The sequence below is a fragment of the Lactuca saligna genome, chromosome 7 (assembly GCF_052625555.1).
Source record: "Lactuca saligna cultivar CGN05327 chromosome 7, ASM5262555v1, whole genome shotgun sequence".
In the NCBI taxonomy this organism is placed as follows: domain Eukaryota; kingdom Viridiplantae; phylum Streptophyta; class Magnoliopsida; order Asterales; family Asteraceae; genus Lactuca; species Lactuca saligna.
The window spans coordinates 1,137,252-1,157,098 of record NC_136423.1 but is presented as its reverse complement, the minus strand read 5'-3'; the positions used below and the strand labels follow the sequence as shown (position 1 = coordinate 1,157,098).

Here is a 19,847-nt window from a genome sequence, read left to right as displayed (position 1 = left end):
TGTTTTCAATGAAAAATATGCTGAAAAATATTAATTTCAATAATTTTGGTGTTAAAATGTCAAGAAAAATGATTTAAGGACCAAACCGGAAAGTTATTTAATTAGAGGGTTGAAAAAGTAAATTTTACAAACAATGAGGGGCTGAAAACAGAAAACTTTCAAGGCTAATTAAATACATGCAACTTGATCGAATATTGGCACCACGACTACCGACACAATACACAACAATACCAAAAATCGTTGTTCAACGAATTGATTCGGTGTCGAATCAATAACAAATCCAAAACTACTAACACTACAACGCTCAATACACATATGGAACTCTCGGAACTCTATACTCTCGTGGAATTACTCAATACGTCGACGTACACTCCTTAGGCCCAAAAGTTGCAAATCATGCTTGTTGAGCCTAGCTAGCCCGATGACATGATCTTTAGGCCCAAAGGATACTTGCTTACATGTAGTTGGGTCTAATACGACTTAACCGCGTGTAAAAGGACTTTCAATGGCAAACGTGCTGCTGGTCCCTAAGGGTCCTTCGGTGTTGCTAGTAAAGTCGGGAACTCACGATTGCGGGTTGGGCTTCTGGCCCTTCGCAATTGCAATGGTCTTGAACGACGCAAGGAAATACCGAGGGTTTCACACCTTCTCTTTTTCCCTTCGATCGTGGGACTACACAAGTCCGGGAGGATTGAGTTGTGTGAATAAGTGCGAGTGACGCCTAAGGGATCGCTAGTACGGTTGTCGACTAGACGTTTTCATTAACGGACGTTACAACAATTCACCACCCACTATATACTCAATGCCTCCGAAGCTCAACGAATACCTCTAACGTAACGAAACAATAACACATAAACTAATTAAAGCAAAGTGATAGGAAAACGTCGGGTTTTCCTAGGGTTTTCAACCAGTACACTTACGAACTACATGCCGAATTTTCACAACTCGTACGCTTACATCTATAGAATTCAAACAAGCATACTCACGGATCTTCACATATTTTTACGTTATACTATTTTCAGAAAATATCGGATTTTCTGGTGGTTTTCAAAACAATACAAACATTGGATTTTAAACATTTCTTATGAACTCACCAACATTTCATATGTTGACGTTTTTCCAAAGTACTTGTATTCTCAGGTAACAGATAAAGTGAAGAAAGGATTGTACTCTATGATGTTTTGCGGTTGTTTAAGTAACAATGAACAATTTATTTTTGGGCATGTAATATTTTGAGACAATGTAATGGATGTAAACGCTACCAGTTGTATCATTCCAATGCTTGGTGATGTATAATGTTATGTTTCATGTATATTCATTGTGATGGTATTCAATTGAGTCACAACAGCCCCCGGACGTTTCCGCCGTCTGGTTCGGGGGTGTGACATCTTTCGAATCAAAAGGATTTACTCTAAAATTATTTTAAAAGCATAAATGAAAATTGGTCTTTTCTGGCCGAGATTTTGGGGATGTCACAGTTGGTATCAGAGCATTAGTTTAAGCGAACTAGGAATTTGTAGGATTTCTAGACTTAAACTTAGAATGCTAAGTGAAATTTTGAGAGGTGTGTCTGTTATATTTTAGACACAAGCACTAGTTTATTTGGGAAAGTTGCCTAAAATGCTTTATGTGCTAAATGTTATATGTTGCCATATATGATATTATTTGTTCGGATCTATGGTCTATTGCGGACCGGATCTAGAAACTTTATGTGTGTAGGATTCTAAGCGTACGTCTACGATATTAGAACTAGCATATAAACGTTTCGGAGTGATAAGGATGATTTGAATATCTATCGTGAATGAGGATCTAATTTCACCTTATTCAGTGTGTAGATAAAAAATGGCGAGAACAAGAAGTGGAGTTGGAAATGCTGATGAAAACAGGAATCAACCACCAGTGATTGAACAAAGACCTGTCGTAGCAGCAGCACCTGAGCCAATAACCATGGCTGGTGTGCAAATGAATATTCAAACAATGTTGGATCGTTAGATGGATGAAACTAGACGGTTGCTTCAACATAATCGTGAAGAACTGTCAGTTCGTGTGGAAGAGCCTGAATTAAATGAAGGGCACTCGGAAGGTGGAAACTTTAGTGGGTTTGTTGGTCAAGCCAACCCACCGATAGTTAAGGGAGACAACCATGATGGAAGGAATGATGGAATGGGATGCAAGTACAAGGACTTTCTAACTTGCAAACCATCGAACTTCAATGGATAGGAGGATCCAATTGGAGTTATGGATTGGATCTCAGAAATGGAATTGGCCTTCATGACTTTTGGCTGCAGAGGCAAGTTGCAGACTATCTATGCAGTACGTCAGTTCCGAGGTGGAGCCGTTCGTTGGTGGAACACTCTAGGGAAGACTTTAAGCCCAAATGAGCCACTGCATGTGACATGGGCAAAGTTCTTGGTGCAGTACAAGCGCAAGTTCTGCTCGGCTCAAAATCTATTGGAACTAGAGAACAAGTTTCTGACATTGACGAAAGGCAGCATGTCAGTTGATGAATACACCAATAACTTCACCGATAAAATGGAGTTTGCCTTGCGTATCGTTCCAGATGAGCTGACAAAGGTGGACCGGTATGTGAAGGGACTCCCATGGGAGTACAAGGTGCCCAAACGTCAGGCACATACTCTAGAGGCAGCTATCTGGGCTACCAAGTCTGTTGAGAACATGATAAAGGGGAGAACCACCAACAAGGTTGAGGTTGGTGAGAAGAGAAAGTTTGAGGGAACATCTGGTTCCGGTAAGAAAAACAAATTTTCGAAATCTGATTCGAAAAAGTTTGGTGGAGGAAAAGAAGGCGAAGCGAAGTGGTGTGATAAGTGTAAGAAAAAGCACTTTGGTAAGTGTAGCGAGGATGTAACCTGCTACAAGTGTGGAAAGGTTGGACATTTTGCCAATGAATGTCCGAACAACAAAAGGATGTGTTTTGGTTGTAATGAAGAGGGGCACATTTTGAAAGACTGTCCAAAGAAGAAGGAGGCAGCTAAGCCCAACATTCCACCAAAGCCAAAGGTGAGAGCATTCCAAATAACACTGGAAGCTGCTAAAGATGAAGTTGATGTCGCTTCAGGTACCTTTCTCGTAAACACATTGCCTGCCCAAATTTTATTTGATTCTGGAGCCAACTACTCCTTTATATCGCATGAATTTGGTAGAAAACTAGCATTGCCTATAGATAGACTAGATAATGCTTTATTAGTCGAAGTTGCTAGTGGCAAGTTTGTACCTGTTAGCCATCGTATGAAAAACATCTTAATCGACCTTAATGCGAATAAGTTTCACGAAGAATTATTACCTATCAAACTTAATGGTTTCGACATCGTGTTGGAAATGGATTGGATTAGCGCCAATGATGCTGAAATTTTATGCAAGAAGAAGATAGTTAAAGTAAACCCGCCTGGAAAAGATTCGTTTATGGTGTATGGGGACAAACGCCGAGTGAATTCTGGAATCATTTCCCTAATGAAAGCCAGAAAGTGTTTGACCAAGGGATGTACATCATATTTAGCATTCGTGATTGATGCTAAGAAGGAAAAGAAGGTGATGCAGAGTATTCCAGTGGTGTGTGATTATCCGGAAGTATTTCCTGAAGATCTTCCTGGATTACCACCTGATAGACAAGTAGAGTTCAGAATAGACTTGTTACCAGGAACAACGCCAATTGCAAAAGCACCTTATTGATTAGCACCGACAGAGATGAAGGAGCTGATGATGCAACTTCAGGAGTTATTGGACAAAGGTTTCATTAGACCTAGTTCATCACCCTGGGGAGCTCCGGTGTTATTCGTGAAGAAGAAAGATGGAAGTATGAGGATGTGCATCGATTACAGAGAGCTGAACAAGGCAACAATAAAGAATAGATATCTGTTGCCAAGGATTGATGACTTGTTTGATCAATTGCAAGGTTCGAGCTATTTCTCGAAGATCGATCTAAGGTCCGGATATCATCAGCTGAAAGTAAGAGAGCAGGATATAGAGAAGATTGCGTTCAGAACTAGATATGGACACTACGAGTTCTTGGTTATGTCGTTTGGACTAACCAATGCTCCGGCATCATTCATGGATTTAATGAACAGAGTTTGTAATCCGTTCCTTGATAAATATGTGATAGTGTTCATAGATGACATTCTGATTTACTCAAAAAGCCAGGAGGAGCATGGCAGACACTTGCGAGAAGTGTTAGAAGTCTTGAAGAAGGAGAAGCTGTATGATAAGTTCTCCAAATGTGATTTTTGGATTCGTGAAGTCCAATTCTTGGGTCACGTGGTCAACCAAGAAGGGATAATGGTTGATCCAGCAAAGATTGAAGCTGTAATGAAGTGGGAACAACCGAAACGTCCCACAGAGATCCGAAGATTTTTAGGATTTGCCGGATATTACCGAAGGTTTATCCAAGGCTTTTCTTCGATTGCTACTCCATTGACATCTTTGACCCACAAAGGAGCTCCTTATGCTTGGAATGATAAGCATAAAGAAGCATTCGAGAAGCTAAAGAAGAAGCTATGTGAGGCACCGATACTTTCTCTACCCGATGGAGTTGAAGACTTCGTTGTTTATAGCGATGCGTCTGGTGTTGGATTGGGTTGTGTTTTAACCCAAAGAGAAAAGGTGATAGCATATGCGTCTCGACAGCTGAAGGAGCATGAAAAGAACTACCCGACTCATGATTTGGAATTGGCAGCGGTAGTTTTCGCTTTGAAGATATGGAGGCATTACCTCTATGGCACGAAGTGCAAACTTTTCACTGATCATAAGAGTCTCCATTATCTCTTTAATCAGAAGGAATTAAATATGAGGCAACGACACTGGCTGGAATTACTCAAGGACTACGACTGTGAGATACTTTACCATCCTGGTAAAGCTAATATTGTTGCTGATGCTCTCAGTCGGAAAGTCAATCTTGAAAGGAAAAGGCCAAGAGCGTTGAGAATTGAAGTTGTCTCAACCATTGTGGAAAGTATAAAGAAAGCTCAAGAGAAAGCTTCTGAAAAGAATGATCGAAAGGAGGAACGTTTGGGCAAAACGTTGGTGTTTGGTACACACGGTCATGGACTGAAGGTATTCCAAGATCGTATTTGGGTACCTAAGTCAGGAGGAATTAGAGATCTTCTGATGGAAGAAGCTCACAAGAGCATGTATTCGATTCATCCCGGTAGCACTAAAATGTATAGGGACCTGAAACCCTACTACTGGTGGCCGACGATGAAGCTTGATGTTGCGAAGTATGTGGCTGAGTGTGTGACTTGTGCGAGAGTCAAGACACAACATCAGAAACCGTATGGGAGTTTAGAGCCTTTACCTGTGCCTATTGGTAAGTGGGAAGACATTGCTATGGATTTTGTCACTAAACTGCCCAGAACAAAGAATGGTCACGACATGATTTGGGTGGTCGTTGATCGATTCACTAAGAGTGCGCATTTCATAGCAGCCAGGGAGAAATGGTCTATGGAAAATCTTGCGAATTCTTATGTGAAGGAAATTGTGAGACTTCACGGTGTTCCGCTAACAATTGTGTCGGATCGTGATAGTCGTTTCACCTCAAGGTTTTGGAAAAGTCTACAAGAGGAAATGGGTACCAAGTTATGTTTGAGTACAGCTTACCATCCGCAGACTGATGGTCAGAGTGAAAGAACGATACAAACACTTGAAGATATGCTGAGAGCATGTACCTTGGAATTCCTAGGTAATTAGGATGAACATTTACCATTGGTAGAATTTTCCTATAACAATAGTTTTCACTCGAGCATTAAGATGGCACCTTACCAAGATTTGTATGGACAAAAGTGTCGTACGCCGTCTTGTTGGCTTGAGGCTGGGGAAAAGTAGTTTATGGGACCGGAGATGGTTCATCAAACTGCTGAAAAGTTGAAAATAATTAGGGAAAGAATGTTAGCAACTCAGGATCGTCAAAAGAGCTATGCTGACAAAAAGCGAAGACCGATGACTTTTGAAGTTGGGGATTCGGTTTTGCTTAAAGTCTCGTCGTGGAAGGGACTTAGAAGATTTGGAAAAAGGGGAAAATTAAGTCCAAGGTTTATTGGACCGTTTAAAGCTCTTCAGAGGATTGGGAACCAAGCTTACAAGCTCAAACTACCAGAAGAACTGAATGGAATTCATAACACTTTTCATGTGTGTTATTTACGGAAGTTCACGGGGGAAGTTCCCGACATGATTCCACTTTCGGAGTTGAGAATCGATGAGAACAAAAGGTTGATTGAAGAACCAGAGGCAATTGTTAACCGAAAGACTAAGAAGTTGCGACGCAAGATGGTCGAGTTAGTGCTTGTCCGATGGAAACACACGAATGGGCCGAATCTCACCTGGGAGACGGAGAGTGACATGATGGGTCGCTATCCGCATTTGTTTGTTGAGGTGTGATTCCGAGGACGGAATCATCCTAAGGTGGGGAGAATTGTAACGCCTATGTTTCTAGGCTTGCCATTTATAGCAATGTAATAGTCTAGGTTAACCTTTGTAACCCGTTTTGAAATAATAGAAGTGGATTATTTGAGTATTATGTGTTTTGTGCTTAATTGCTTAATTATGTGGTTTGATTAATTAAGAATAAAAATAAGCGTCAAAATTTAAGTGTAAAATAAACTTGATATCTTTAGATAATGTTGTAGTAGTGGAAACAAGGTTTCCGAAGATATAAAGAATGCCGAAATCCGAGTTATAACGAAGAAGTTATGACCTGTCGAAGTTTCGCGACAGAACCGGCAACGCTGAATGACGTAAAAAGTGAAATTTACGTTAGAGCGATAGTTAGCTTTAGTGATCTAAATGAGAATCGAAGATCTCGTTGTTAGTATCAAAGCGATAAAAAGTTAGGTGAGAACGGACGTCAAACGAAGAAGTTATGAATTTATAATGAAAATTTCTGTCCCGACCTATTAAAAATAAATAATAAAAATAAATTCAAAAATTGCCGACGGAGTCTAAACGAAAGTTGTAGAGCGTAGTCTCACCTTCGTGTGGATATAAAGAACGTCGAAAACGGAGTTCGTATGAAGACGATATGAATTTCCGAAGTTTATTAAATAATTAATAATTAAATTTAATTATTAAAACCGGCCTTATCCGAAGGTGAGTCATCGGGCTCATCCGGAGTACGCCCCGCGTACAGCGAAGAGTGTCAACACTCGCACTTGAGGACTTCGGATGACGCATGCAGTGACGTTTCGGAGGTAGTACTCCCTGCGTACTGTTGTACGCCCCGCGTACTGCGAGGCATCAGCCTCCTATAAATAGGATGCGAGGGCACCCGACTCCTTTGCTATTTTTCTCCCTTCTCTCTCCCGTTTTGCATCGTTTTGCGTGCCAGAAATACCCCGAAGCCCCGGTAATATTCCTGAGTCCCGAAACAAGTCCTGAGATCCCGAAGATCTCGAGAAGTGCGGTTTCCGAGCTGAAGCTCTACCCGCGAGAAGTTCGATTTTTATAGAGATCTTCCAGATCTGCTGAGGATTACTACTTTTGCAAGTCGTAGTGCTGTCCGATCATCTTCTGATCAAGTGAGTGTATACTACCTTTCAGAAACACGATAATAATACAAGTATGATTTGAGTGTACTAAGTATATTGTTGTTTATATGTGTGAGTGTGTGGTTACTTTCTTCTAACGCATAATTATCAAGTATTTAATATAAAATACGTGTTATATGTATATTTTGTTGTTATATGCGTGAATGTATATTCACTTTCTTCTATCTCATAGATATGATTTATTCTCTATGAAATACGTGTTATGTGTATGTGTCTCATCTGTTGTTTTGGAATATGTATTGAATGAGAATGTTATGCAGGTTTTAAAGTTTGTATAAAAATATATATTTTTATCTACTAATATGTTGGGTAGAACATGGGTAGATAGTTGGTGTGTAATAAACAGATGAGAGGCCTCGATGTTGTTTTGATCCAGTCATCTAGCGGAATTTAGATGACGACCACAGACTTTTCTAGACAGTCCAGTGGAACGCTAGCAGGCTCATAACCTGTAGGTGTTAATGAACTTGGGTGTTCATTCGATGTATTCCATCCCCCTCATGGTTGCCTTATTTGACTTATATTGCTGAGGAATTCCCGAAGCATGTGTTGTCACCTCAATGAAATATTCTTAGACTAGGTCCCTTGTGTTAGTTATTTTAGGGACATAAAGTGAGAATAACGGGAATGGATAATTTGGTTATTGTTGGTTGATAATAATTAATTTAATTATTTATTGTGGGTTGAAAACCCTATATGCTCACCAGGCTCCTAAGCCTGACCCACTCAATTTTATTTATATTACAGGAAGTGGCGCAAGTCTTGTTGGTCTGTATCGGAACACGACACCCCGAGTTTTGATTATATAATGAAAATACATTTCTTTTATGAAATGCTTTGGTAAACATTGTTTTATCATGTTTTGTTTTTGGGAACAAATTCCGCAACTCTTTCAAATCAAAAGGATTTACTCTGAAATTATTTTTAAAGCATAAATGAAAATCGGTCTTTTCTGGCTGAGATTTTGGGGATGTCACATATCATCTACCAAATTCAAAGCTTCACCAGTCTTGTTGTTTATATAGCAAGCTTGAAATTTTTGTAATGAGTTTTTTGATTTTTGAGTGTTGATTCAAGCTACCCAAAATAAAATGTCGTTGCTGTCAGTTACAATTTTTCTTTCAAAATTCGGGTGTATGAAGATTTTTATTTGTTACTGGAGAAAAAAAAGAAGGAAGATGATATTTGTGGTCTAAATCATTTGAAGATTTTTCTGCTGACATCTTTAGGTTGTGTAATGTAGACACAATATCTTGGGTTTCTATGGAAAAGATGGTTCTTGAGGAAGATATCAATTTTTTTTAAGTTCATGCAGCTTGAAGATTTTTATCTTGCAAAAAGATTGGAGAAAACCTATTTTTGAAGATGTTATCAACATATATTTCGAGTTCATATCGCTTGCCATATGAGAAATCATCAAAGCTTTGCACTGCAGTTGCGTCTGATCAACAAAACTGCTTCACAACCTTTTCTCTACAGAGAGTTTTTATGACTTGTCACACTTTATCTTTGGTTAACAAACCATGTGTCTCGAGCGAGTAGACTTTAGTTATTGAACACTACTTCAGGAGTTCTGACACCACATTTTGGGTACATTAGTTTTTTTCAAAAGAGCAGAGATTTTTCATGTAGAGTTCTTATCGTTACTTTGGTACTTCTTCAGACAGTTTCAATGACAAAATCAACCGGCTACATATGACCGGAGAGTATTCATTTTACTCTCATTCTTGTGTTTTATCGATACCCTTCTTACATCTAGGGAGAGCATGAGAAGCTCTTGGTATTCGACATTCTCCATTCATATTTATTTATTTTTGATATCCAAGCATTGGTTATCAAGAATAGGGAAATAATATTATGTTAGCATCCGGATAAGATTTTATGATTGATTGACATTGGATTTTCGAGAATTTTGAATATGATGATTTACTTAGTGATGTGACGTGACACTGGTTTTTGGTTATCTTTGATCACATTTTTGGCTTCACTAGATGTTTATTATTCAGACTCTACTTCAAGATGTTTCATATTTTTAGCAGGTTATTCTTTAGAAAAATTTCTAGTATATTATGATGTGAGAACTACAGATATTTCAGACTTTTGAAGTCGAAGTGTGACCTGATTACGGGATGTTCAATTGAGAAGCTATTGTGGTACACTTTTGAAGTTGATTAGCCTGGTTCACTGATCACATTTGTAGATTAGAAGCTCACTCTTCAACACCGGAGATGCTTGACCTTCAATTCTTAGAAGACTTTGACTACAAAGATGTCATGCCCAGTTTCAGAGACCACAGACACTTCATAGTTTTAGAGACATTTCAACATTTTTTCTCATTATGTATCATTTTATTACCCCATTGCTAGTTGGTTACTATGTCTTTTAGCTCTTTATCATTGTATTTGTAGGCCTCATCATTTGATAGCATTTAGGGAGAGATTGTTGGAGCATGAAAATGCTCTACAAGTTATAAGTGATGGTTAGGTTATTATATTCCCTTTTATTTTTTATAAGGTACCTCTCTCTATAAATAGAAATGAGTGGTCATTTGTAAGTGTGCACCAAATATGTACTCCTCTAGCTAAAGATAGTATTGTAGGATCTCTCTCACCAAGTGTTCTTGTATTGTTATATTTTATTACTCTTTCTTTCTAATAAATTATCCGATTAATCATCTTCTTATGTTCTTCATATGTTTATTATCGTTAAATCGTCAAGATCTCTTATTCCGCACAAGCGGATGGTCAATATGGGATCCTACAGATGCTTTGGATAAGACACATTTTAAATGATTGCCACGTTGTGGGGCCTATTTTCCATGACGTGGCAGGTGATTTTTGACAACTATATATAGATTGTTTTGGTCCTCAACCAGAACTTATGTTGGAAGCTATTGGAGACTTTTGATGACCAAAGATATCTCTTAGAGACTTTGTAGTGCATAATTCATTTGAGAGCTTGATTTTAAAGAGATCTAAAGTCAAAATTACTTCTAATTACTCTATTGCTTTGTTTTGATCATGTCTATCAAAGTGATTTTCGTTTTTACTTGTGTGTTTCCAGTAGTTATGTGCTAAAAACCCTAGCTTTTGCTTAAAGTAGATGATCTTGCATACTAAGTGTTGATTGAGTGGATTTGGATTATTGATAGTTGTTTATTTATTATGGCTGCTTGTTAAAAGAACCTTTTATATTAATGAAAACTTCTTTTTTGTTTAGTACTGCATTTAATTGATATTTGATTAACTATCTTTCTTAGTTGGCTTGAATTTTATGATTTTGTGAGTACAAGGTTATAGGACTAGTGTTTTGACCAAAAACCTAGGGTTAAATAGAAAAGTTAGTAAATTGATATAAGAGCTAATATATGAAGAACAATCATGTATTGAATTGATATCTATAACTATTTATATCAATCAAAATTACAAGTCTTCCGTAATTCAAACTCCATACCAGCTTACTTGTTTATTTGTCCACTTGATCACTGAATGAACGAACTTGTCTTGCTGAAGGATTTATATTTTATCATAATTCTAATCAATCTAGGAATTGCTAAACAACAAGAATATATCCATTGCACTTTCAACTGAATCAACAATAGGAGTAAGTGAATCGTATCTAAACGAAAGTCTCTTTAATATCTGGATTTAAAAACTATTTTCTTGTTTCTTCTTTATTATTAAAGTACTTCTTTGTCAATTTATTTTAAGTTTCTAGACTTGCAAAACTAGAAAATCCCCTTTAGTTGCTTAATTTACTTAGATAACTTTAGTAGATAATTTTAGCTATTATTTTCGTTCCTTGTGTTCGATACCCGACTTACCTGAACTATCATATTAATCGATTAGGTACACTGCCTATCGTGTATTAGTTAGTTTAGATTAGTTAGTTTTAAAACTAGTACTTAAAATACGTATCGAAATATAATTAATTCCAAAGCAAAAACAAAAGATAATAAAAAAGATGAATTGTTGAAACTTGTTAATGAAGCAATTAAGAATGTAGAGATTCATGAAGAATCATCTACTGCTACAACATCTACTTCACCTAACGTTTGTGTCGACGGGGAGAATCTGAAAACTTCTGATTCACAATCTAGTGAAGAAGTTTTTACTTCAATTTCGAACTTATCTAATACTAATAATTTTCAAGAAACTAATATAGTTGATACCGATCTTATGCAGGGGGAGAATATAATCAATGATGATCATTTACAGGAGGAGAAATCTGCTTCTAAAGTTAATGTCAAGGGGAGAGCCTTGCAAATAATGAAATGGATAATCAATCGGAATTTGAAGAGGTTAATACTGAAATCATTGATGAATATGATTTGAACTATCCATCATTGACGAAATAGACAAGGGCTCGTCCACAAACTGAAGTCCTAGGTGATACATTTTCAGGAGTTCTAACTCAAGATCAACCAGGGCCGGTGATAGGCAGGGGCAATATGGGCATGTGCACAGGGCCCATTTTTTTGATAATACTGTTAATCGACTAACGGAAACTCTCATCAATCACCAATTCATCATCGTATTCAACCAGTCAACCACGCACCAGCAGAAGTTGATAATCCAAAGTCCAGCTGAGAAGACAACGTAATTAGCGAAACCAGTTCCAATTGTGCCTTCTAAAGACTAAAATCAACGATATGCTGGTATTAAGTTTTCTATTTTTCTTTTTGTTATAGTTTTTTATCAGCCTGGAATCGGGAATTAGGTTTTTGTTCCGATGGGCAACCTTGAATCAGAAATCACTCTAATCACTAGTATTTAGTAATGTTAATGTTTATCATTTTATCACTTATCAGATTATGTTTATCACTTTGTTAGAAATCTGAAATTCTTATTTCTTTGGAGAATTCATCTTTAGCAGATGCCTTTGGTGATTCCATCCTTAGATGAATACATGGACCATGGGTTAAAGTCTTACAGAGGCTCTTTTATTATCCTTTATAGCATTCTAATATTCATATCCATAACATGTTAAACTTGATATACTATCTGATCTTTATTAGAATTGATAGATGTAGAAGTTAAAATTGTTCTTAATGATATCTATGTTGTTGAAACTTGAATAAGATTCAACTGGGTCAACTAGCTACTGCCTACTTTAAAGTTGTTGTGAACATTGTTACACTATTATCTGATAACAAGTTAACAACAAGGTTTGAATTTTTTTTTATGTTATAACTGTTAGGGCAATGCTTACTTCTTTTTCCATTGTTTTGTTTAGGACTAAGAGGATATTTTTTTCCTGTTAACTGTTGTATATATAAATGACATTTAAAAAGTTATTTGAAAGGGTAAATGGAAAATTGAACATATCAAGGGTAATTTTGTTTAAAGTAAGGAGTTATTTAATGTCAAAAGCTTGAACAAGATGGTCTTTGTTTTGACATTCAAAGGCAAAGCTAAATGACTCTGTACAAAAATATAACATACCTTGTACAACCTAATATTACTTGAACAAAATTCATCTATAGCATACCTTCTAGCCCCTAAACTCTATTTAATATTTTTTGACAACGTTTTAAACCAGTTTTCAACAACATTTAAAGAGATTTTTAACTGCATTTTAAGCTGGAAATTTGACAGCATTTTAAACCCGATTTACAACATTTTAAGGCTTTTTTTTTACAACATTTAATTTGTTTTTTCACCATTAAAATCAACCTTTAAACTTTCTATTCTTCTAGCCATTTTTTTTTTGTTTTTTTAAGTCTTTAAACTCTATGTCAACTAGTTTTAGATAGATAGATATACAAATAAATCTCATTATTGATTTGATACATAGTAAAACATTTAGTCTAAGAGCTTTGTTTGTTGAAAATATGACACAGTATGTTGACTACCTCAAGGGTAAATTGCAACAAATAGTAACATACTTTCACTTCATTTTAGTTTGGTCATTAGACTTTAAAAATCGTTTCTAAAACGTTTATTGTTATAAAATTTATCGTCGTTTTCAACAAACTTTAGTTTATATAATTGAATTTGTTGCACGTTAAGGCCTAAGGGCCTTTTTTTTTATCGACTCGTCCTAGGCATTTAAATCCTCAAGACCGACCATGAGATCAATTTAAAGAAAAACAAGCTCTTTTATCCAAAAATCTTGAAAATTTCCTATTTAATTCTTTTTTATTTCCAAAAATTGAACGTAAAACTATCAAGATCACTCTTGATCATGCAAATTGGGTTAAAACAATGCAAGATGAACTGCATGAATTCGAACGAAACAAAGTATAGATTGTCAAACACACCCCTCTACTAATTTATTTTTAATAAATATATAATCTATATTTTTTTCATTACATTAATACTAAATACAAAAGATTATATTTATAATAAACTTATAAATAAATATTATGCATGTATTTATAAAAAATAGTACACATACACACTTTTAAATAAACATTATACATATATTATATAAATATTAGACATACACACTTTTAATTATAAGTTTTTGTAAAATACTTTATCGTTTTTTAAAATTTCAATATGTATTTAAATTTTTATATGAAATTGATGAAAAGAAAACAAAATTTATATTTATAATTAATTAATGTAATTTAATATATAAAAAAAATATTATAAGGATTAAATATTATATTTAAATTATAATTAGTAGGTAAAAATGAAGTAGAAATGTATAAATATATAAACAGATGGACTAAAACCGACAACGCAAAGTTCATCCTCATTTTGGGAGAAATGAATAGTATAACACCATATTTGGTGTAATACTATTCATATCTCCCAAAAAGAGGGAATAAATGGGGGAACATTGGAGAATAATGGGGAAGAAATAGGGAAAAAATGGAAAATAAGAGTGAGTTGAAGATGCTCTTAGAAGTCGCCAACAACATCACTTTGCTGTGAAGAGTCAACATAAATCAATATTATTGGCTCTATTTTGCACCCCGAATAACTGACTTTAATTCCTAGATTGATACCAAAAAAAACAAAAATTAGGGTTTACCTTCTTCAATGAAAACAGATAAAACCGATTGGAGGGAGCTGACAATAAAGTTGAAGATTATGGAAAATGGTAGTGGGAGTAGCGCACTGACGATGCAGATTCCGGAGCGGTAGCAAGCAGGTCGACGGTGGTGTATGCTGTATCGTGATGGTGAAGGCGATGGCATACTCGACACAAGGAGAAGACAGAGGTCGACAGAGATATGAGGAAGAGAAGCGGAAGGCAACCATGTCGACTGTCTCCAATTTCGAACCCTAGATGAGAGTGGGAGTGGCGAAGACAAAGAGGTAGAAGGCTGCAGATTTTTCATGAATAAGAGAGAAATAAATAAAGGTTTGCAAATATTTTGGGGGGAGAAAAAAACGCGGTGATTAAAATTTTGGAACTCAATTTTAATTGGACAGATTTTTTCTTGAAAGGGAACCAAAAAGGCAAGTGTGAATTATAATAGCGATCGATCAAGGTTTATTTTTGAGAAAAACATTTGCGAGGGATTATTTCCATTGCTAATTCCTCGTTAAACTGTCTGTAATCCCTCTCTAAAAGTTGTATTTCATTATTTATCGGTTAATATACTTTCCGTCGTTGATCCATGTTGATTTAGTTAGGGATTTATTCCGTCACTGAAAGTTCAATTTCTATTTCTAGTAGTGAACTTAACAACAATCTCCTAGTTATTTGCAACTCGGATTGATTGATTGATTTTTTTGAAAATAAATCAAACTTAATAGTTAAACCGGAACAAAAATTAAATGCTTAAAAAAAAAAAAAAAAAAAAGAAAAAGAACTTTAATAGAATTTGACAAAAACATAACAAAACCAAATAAATCCCCTAAAATATAATAACTTAAAAAAAAGGGATTTATCAAAACAAATATGAGTTGCTCCATTTCCGTTTGTAACTTAAAAGATGTCCTCTATTCATTTATAATATGTTTGACTACCAAGATGCCAAAATAGGCATCAATGTTACATGCACCAAAGACAAGACTTAGGAGTTAAGACTTAAGAGGGGTATAGAAAGCTTATCTCCTGTATTTAGAAATTATATTTTCAAGATGTATGTATGCTCAAAGAAGGGAAATATTGATCACCATACATGGTTTTCTGATGGTAATGAAATGGGTAGCTTCAATGAATGAAGCAAGATTTCAAATCCACAAATGGCTTTTTTGCAATCAAGAAATTAATAGATATTAAAACCACCAAATAATATACATGTACACATTTAATTGTCCTTTGAAGGAGATTGGATCGATGAAAGAGTCCAGACACAACAACAACAAAACAATAATGAGGTAGCTTAATTATTATGTTAATCATAGATAATTAAAATTAATTAAACACGACAAATAAATACTAGAATTTAGTAATTAAACAAGCAGCCTGAAACTGCAGGTATTCAGGTCAAGGTAAATCCTTTGGAACTCCTCCATCACTTGTGCGACCATCCCTGATTTATTCTTGGCCACCAACATCTTTAACAGTGTCACCACCTGGCGTTGGAACTTGGCTTTCTTGGATACTTCCTTTATCACTCTCCCCTTTACACTTTCTTCCATAGATGCGTCTGTCATCATATCCTTCAACATCTGGTTAGACTGCAGCCATTTTAACAATCTTTTCACATCTTTATGAACTGCATCTAGCGAATTACTGCAGAGTGCGGCGTCTATGAGCGCGGCAGCGTAGCCAGTAGCGGCGTTCTGGTGGATAGTAGGGGATATAGTTGGTTGAGGTTGAGAGGTAGATGGAAGCTGGGTTGGAGTGAGCTTTTGGTTGTGGCGGTAGGAATAGGAGGGAGTGATTTTATTTGATATCGAAGTGGCGGTGGAGGTGGCGGCCGTAGTCGTAGCAGTAGAGATGTAGCCATGGGGTTGGGGAAGAAGAAGAAGGGGAGGTTTGAGGTGGTAAAGGTGATGATGAATCTTAGGAACACTGATCATGGATGAAACAGGGGTGGATATGGCATCCATGGCACAACTGAACAGGATTGGGTTTCTACTCTCAACCGGTGGATGTTATTATTATTATTATTATTATTATTATTATTATTATTATTATTATTATTGTGGTTCACATCAACTCTTCTTACCTCACCCTTACAATTAACATATGGGCCGCTGGACTCTCGAGGACCGAATACTACGAAAGGGCTTCTAATTCTATTGTGAGTTGCCACAAACTGACAATAATCACAATAGTCAATAGTAATTAATAATTAGTAAAGTAAAGTGGTATTAAATTATTAACCATCCACAAATTCTCAAATGAATTTGCTAACAAAAGAAAAGCTACGGATAACACCCACGCCACCTTGTTGATACAAAAAGCTTGTACTCACAAATATTATTTTATGACACTCATGTATTACATAAGTTTAATTAAAAAAAATATAAAATTTTAATAATTTGAAAAGTTTAAATTTATAAGAAAAATTTGAATTATTAAAATTAATGAGACTTTAATATATTGAATACATTACATATATAAACTGTTTCTAATAAATACTTTACATATATATTACCTTACACATTAAATGTAGAATTTTAATTTAATAAAATGAAAAATACAATAAAATTACAAGTGGAAAATAAAAAATTTAAAAATTCTAGAAAATATCATGTGTCCAAATGAATAAGAAAAAGATATGTGATAAAAAACCTTCATTTATTATAGTAGATATATACAATTAAAAAAGCAGATCTAATAATCATATTAAAGGTTCTTAATTCATATAATTTTATTGTTGTTAAATTAAAATGGCCAACCTGATTACAAATCATGGACCCACCATTTTAAAATAAGCACAACTTTTTTTTTTTTTTTTTTTTATTTTATTTTATTTTATTTTATTTGTTAGTTAATGATATAGATTCTGATGATAAATATTTATTTGATTTGATCTTATTTGACAACTTTTAAAATACCTAATTTTGATGATAAACATTTTTTTGAAATATTTTCTTATTAATAACTTTTAAAATACTAAATTAATAAGTATAATAAAAAGAATAAAGTCTTTCGGAGGTCACGTTTACATACGTGAATGGTGTGTATAGTGATTCAGAAATTTAAAACTGTATGACTATTTAGTTTATATTTAAAATTGTTATAAGATAAAATATTTATTAGGTGATTCATACATGGGGAGGACGAACACATCAATGCTGTTTGTTTTTCTAAAAAACCATTTATTGTTGTTTTACGCAACATTTAGTCATTCACAATTGTTTTTTTTTTTTTTCAGAAAACTTCTAACTTAAAACTGTTGAATGTATGTTATGTGACACAACACTTAACCATTGTTCAAACATCTAACTTCAAACATCTTCACAAATTACTTGCTATGAGGGGAGTTGAGGGGGCAAAATGTTTTATTCTATATTTTTTATTTAAAAATAAAAACTTATAATACTGATAAAGACCATTTTTATGGTTCGTTCTGGTCCTTTGAGGACATTTAGATGTTGTTTGTTTTTTCTAAAAAACTTATTCAAATCACTTATTGCTACGTCGTGCATTACTTGACCCTTCACAGTTGTTTGTTTTTTAGAAGACTTCTGACTTAAAAACTGATGCGCGTGTGTTGTGTGGCGCAACACTTGACCATCTGCTTCAAACCTTAATTTAACTTATTGCAGCAGTCGGCCAAGGGTTGCAGAGGTTGTCTATAGACTTCAAACATTTTCGCTTCAAAAAAAAAAAAAAAAACACCTATAACTGTTGAAGTTATTGTTTGGCCACCCCTTGGATTAGTATCGAGTAAATAATGATATAATCTAATCATGTCTAGAGGCTTTAGATTAAACGACTTGGGTGACGTTTCTTTCGTTATACTTACAAACAAATTCTTTCCAGCAATAATCAAATTACGATTACTATTTCGTGGTTACTCTTTTGGATTTATTTAAACTAAGTTGTTCGCGTTCAGGAACTTCTCTTTGGTGATGATGACCAAGGAATCTGTAACATCCAAAATTTACAACCAATTTTAAACTTTTCAAAAACAGCCCATTTTCATTAATTCATTACAAAAAGGTTTTCAAATTCATTTAATATCAGAGTATTTCCCAGAACCACATCATAAGTACATAAAACATGAGGAGCGGTACGATCACGCCTTCGCCTTGCCACGATCTCCTGATGTACCTGAAATAATCACTGAAAACTGTAAGCCCGAAAGCTTAGTGAGTTACCCCCAAAATACCAACCATATATACCATACACATAACATATCATATCATGAACATAACAGCCATGCACTTCGGGTCTACTGTGTGATTGGTCCGCTGCACCAAGCCTTCAGTCCACCTTGTCCACCCTCCGAGTCTAGCCATATACATCGAGTCTGCAGTGTGGGTGGTCTGCCCGCGCTGGGCCTTCAACCCACCTGGTCCACTCTCCGAGTCTACAGTATGCCTGGTCCGCCCACACCGGGCCTTTAGTCGGCCTGGTCTACTCTCTGAGCCTCGGCACATCTGGTCTGCCCTCATAGGGCCTACAGCTTATCCGGACCGCTTGCTGGGCCTTCAGAATATCTAGTCCGCCCTGGGTATGTTGGCCTACAACACAAAGCAGGACCCGCCTCAACCCAACCCCAATCAACCAACCATGTGCACATAAACATATAATCATATAACAATTCATCACTAATCAACCGATCGAGCAGATCACATACATAGCACACTCTAACCAGGATACCGACCTAACCGGTCACTGACATAGCATCATCATATATATACCAGGATTCCGACCTTAACCAGGTCTCTAACATATACCATCCTGTCACACCCCCAAACCAAGGATGGTGGAAACGTCCGGGGGTGGAGGACTGCATGTACAGTATCATAACAACATGTATAATAGTGCTCAAAGTAAATACAACCATCATAAATATAATTGAAAAAGTTGCACCAAAGTATATGTTTACATGTTTCAAAATCAATTACATTATGATGACAAAAATAAATTGTTGACGGTTTAACGTCCCATCCTCAAAGCGTTGAAGTTTTCCTGTTTCACTGATTTCCTGAGAATACAAGTAGTTTTGAAAAAGTGTCAACAATTAAGTTGGTGAGTTCATAAGAGTTTTGTTTGAAGTAGAAAAACGTTTCCTTGTAAAATCGATAGAGTTTGATTTCCAGAAAATCCAATATTTTCTTAGTTAGGTGTGAACAGAATATTCCTATATGATGTATTAATGACCCTAGAATGACCCGTAGCATTCTCCTATAATCGTCCAGCGTATATAGGTTATATAAGATTTAAATTAGATAAAACGTTGAATATAGTGGGTGTGCCCTAGGT

At 35.6% G+C, this 19,847-nt stretch overlaps 1 protein-coding gene across 1 annotated transcript; it reads right to left on the bottom strand.

Annotated features, from left to right (window-relative positions):
* Positions 1 to 15,910: 15,910 nt before the first annotated feature.
* On the bottom strand, positions 15,911 to 16,513 carry LOC145004910 (ATPase, F1 complex, OSCP/delta subunit protein). Its single transcript, XM_078963935.1, has one exon. The coding sequence runs from the start codon at positions 16,511 to 16,513 to the stop codon at positions 15,911 to 15,913; it is 603 nt and encodes a 200-aa protein (XP_078820061.1).
* Positions 16,514 to 19,847: the final 3,334 nt, after the last annotated feature.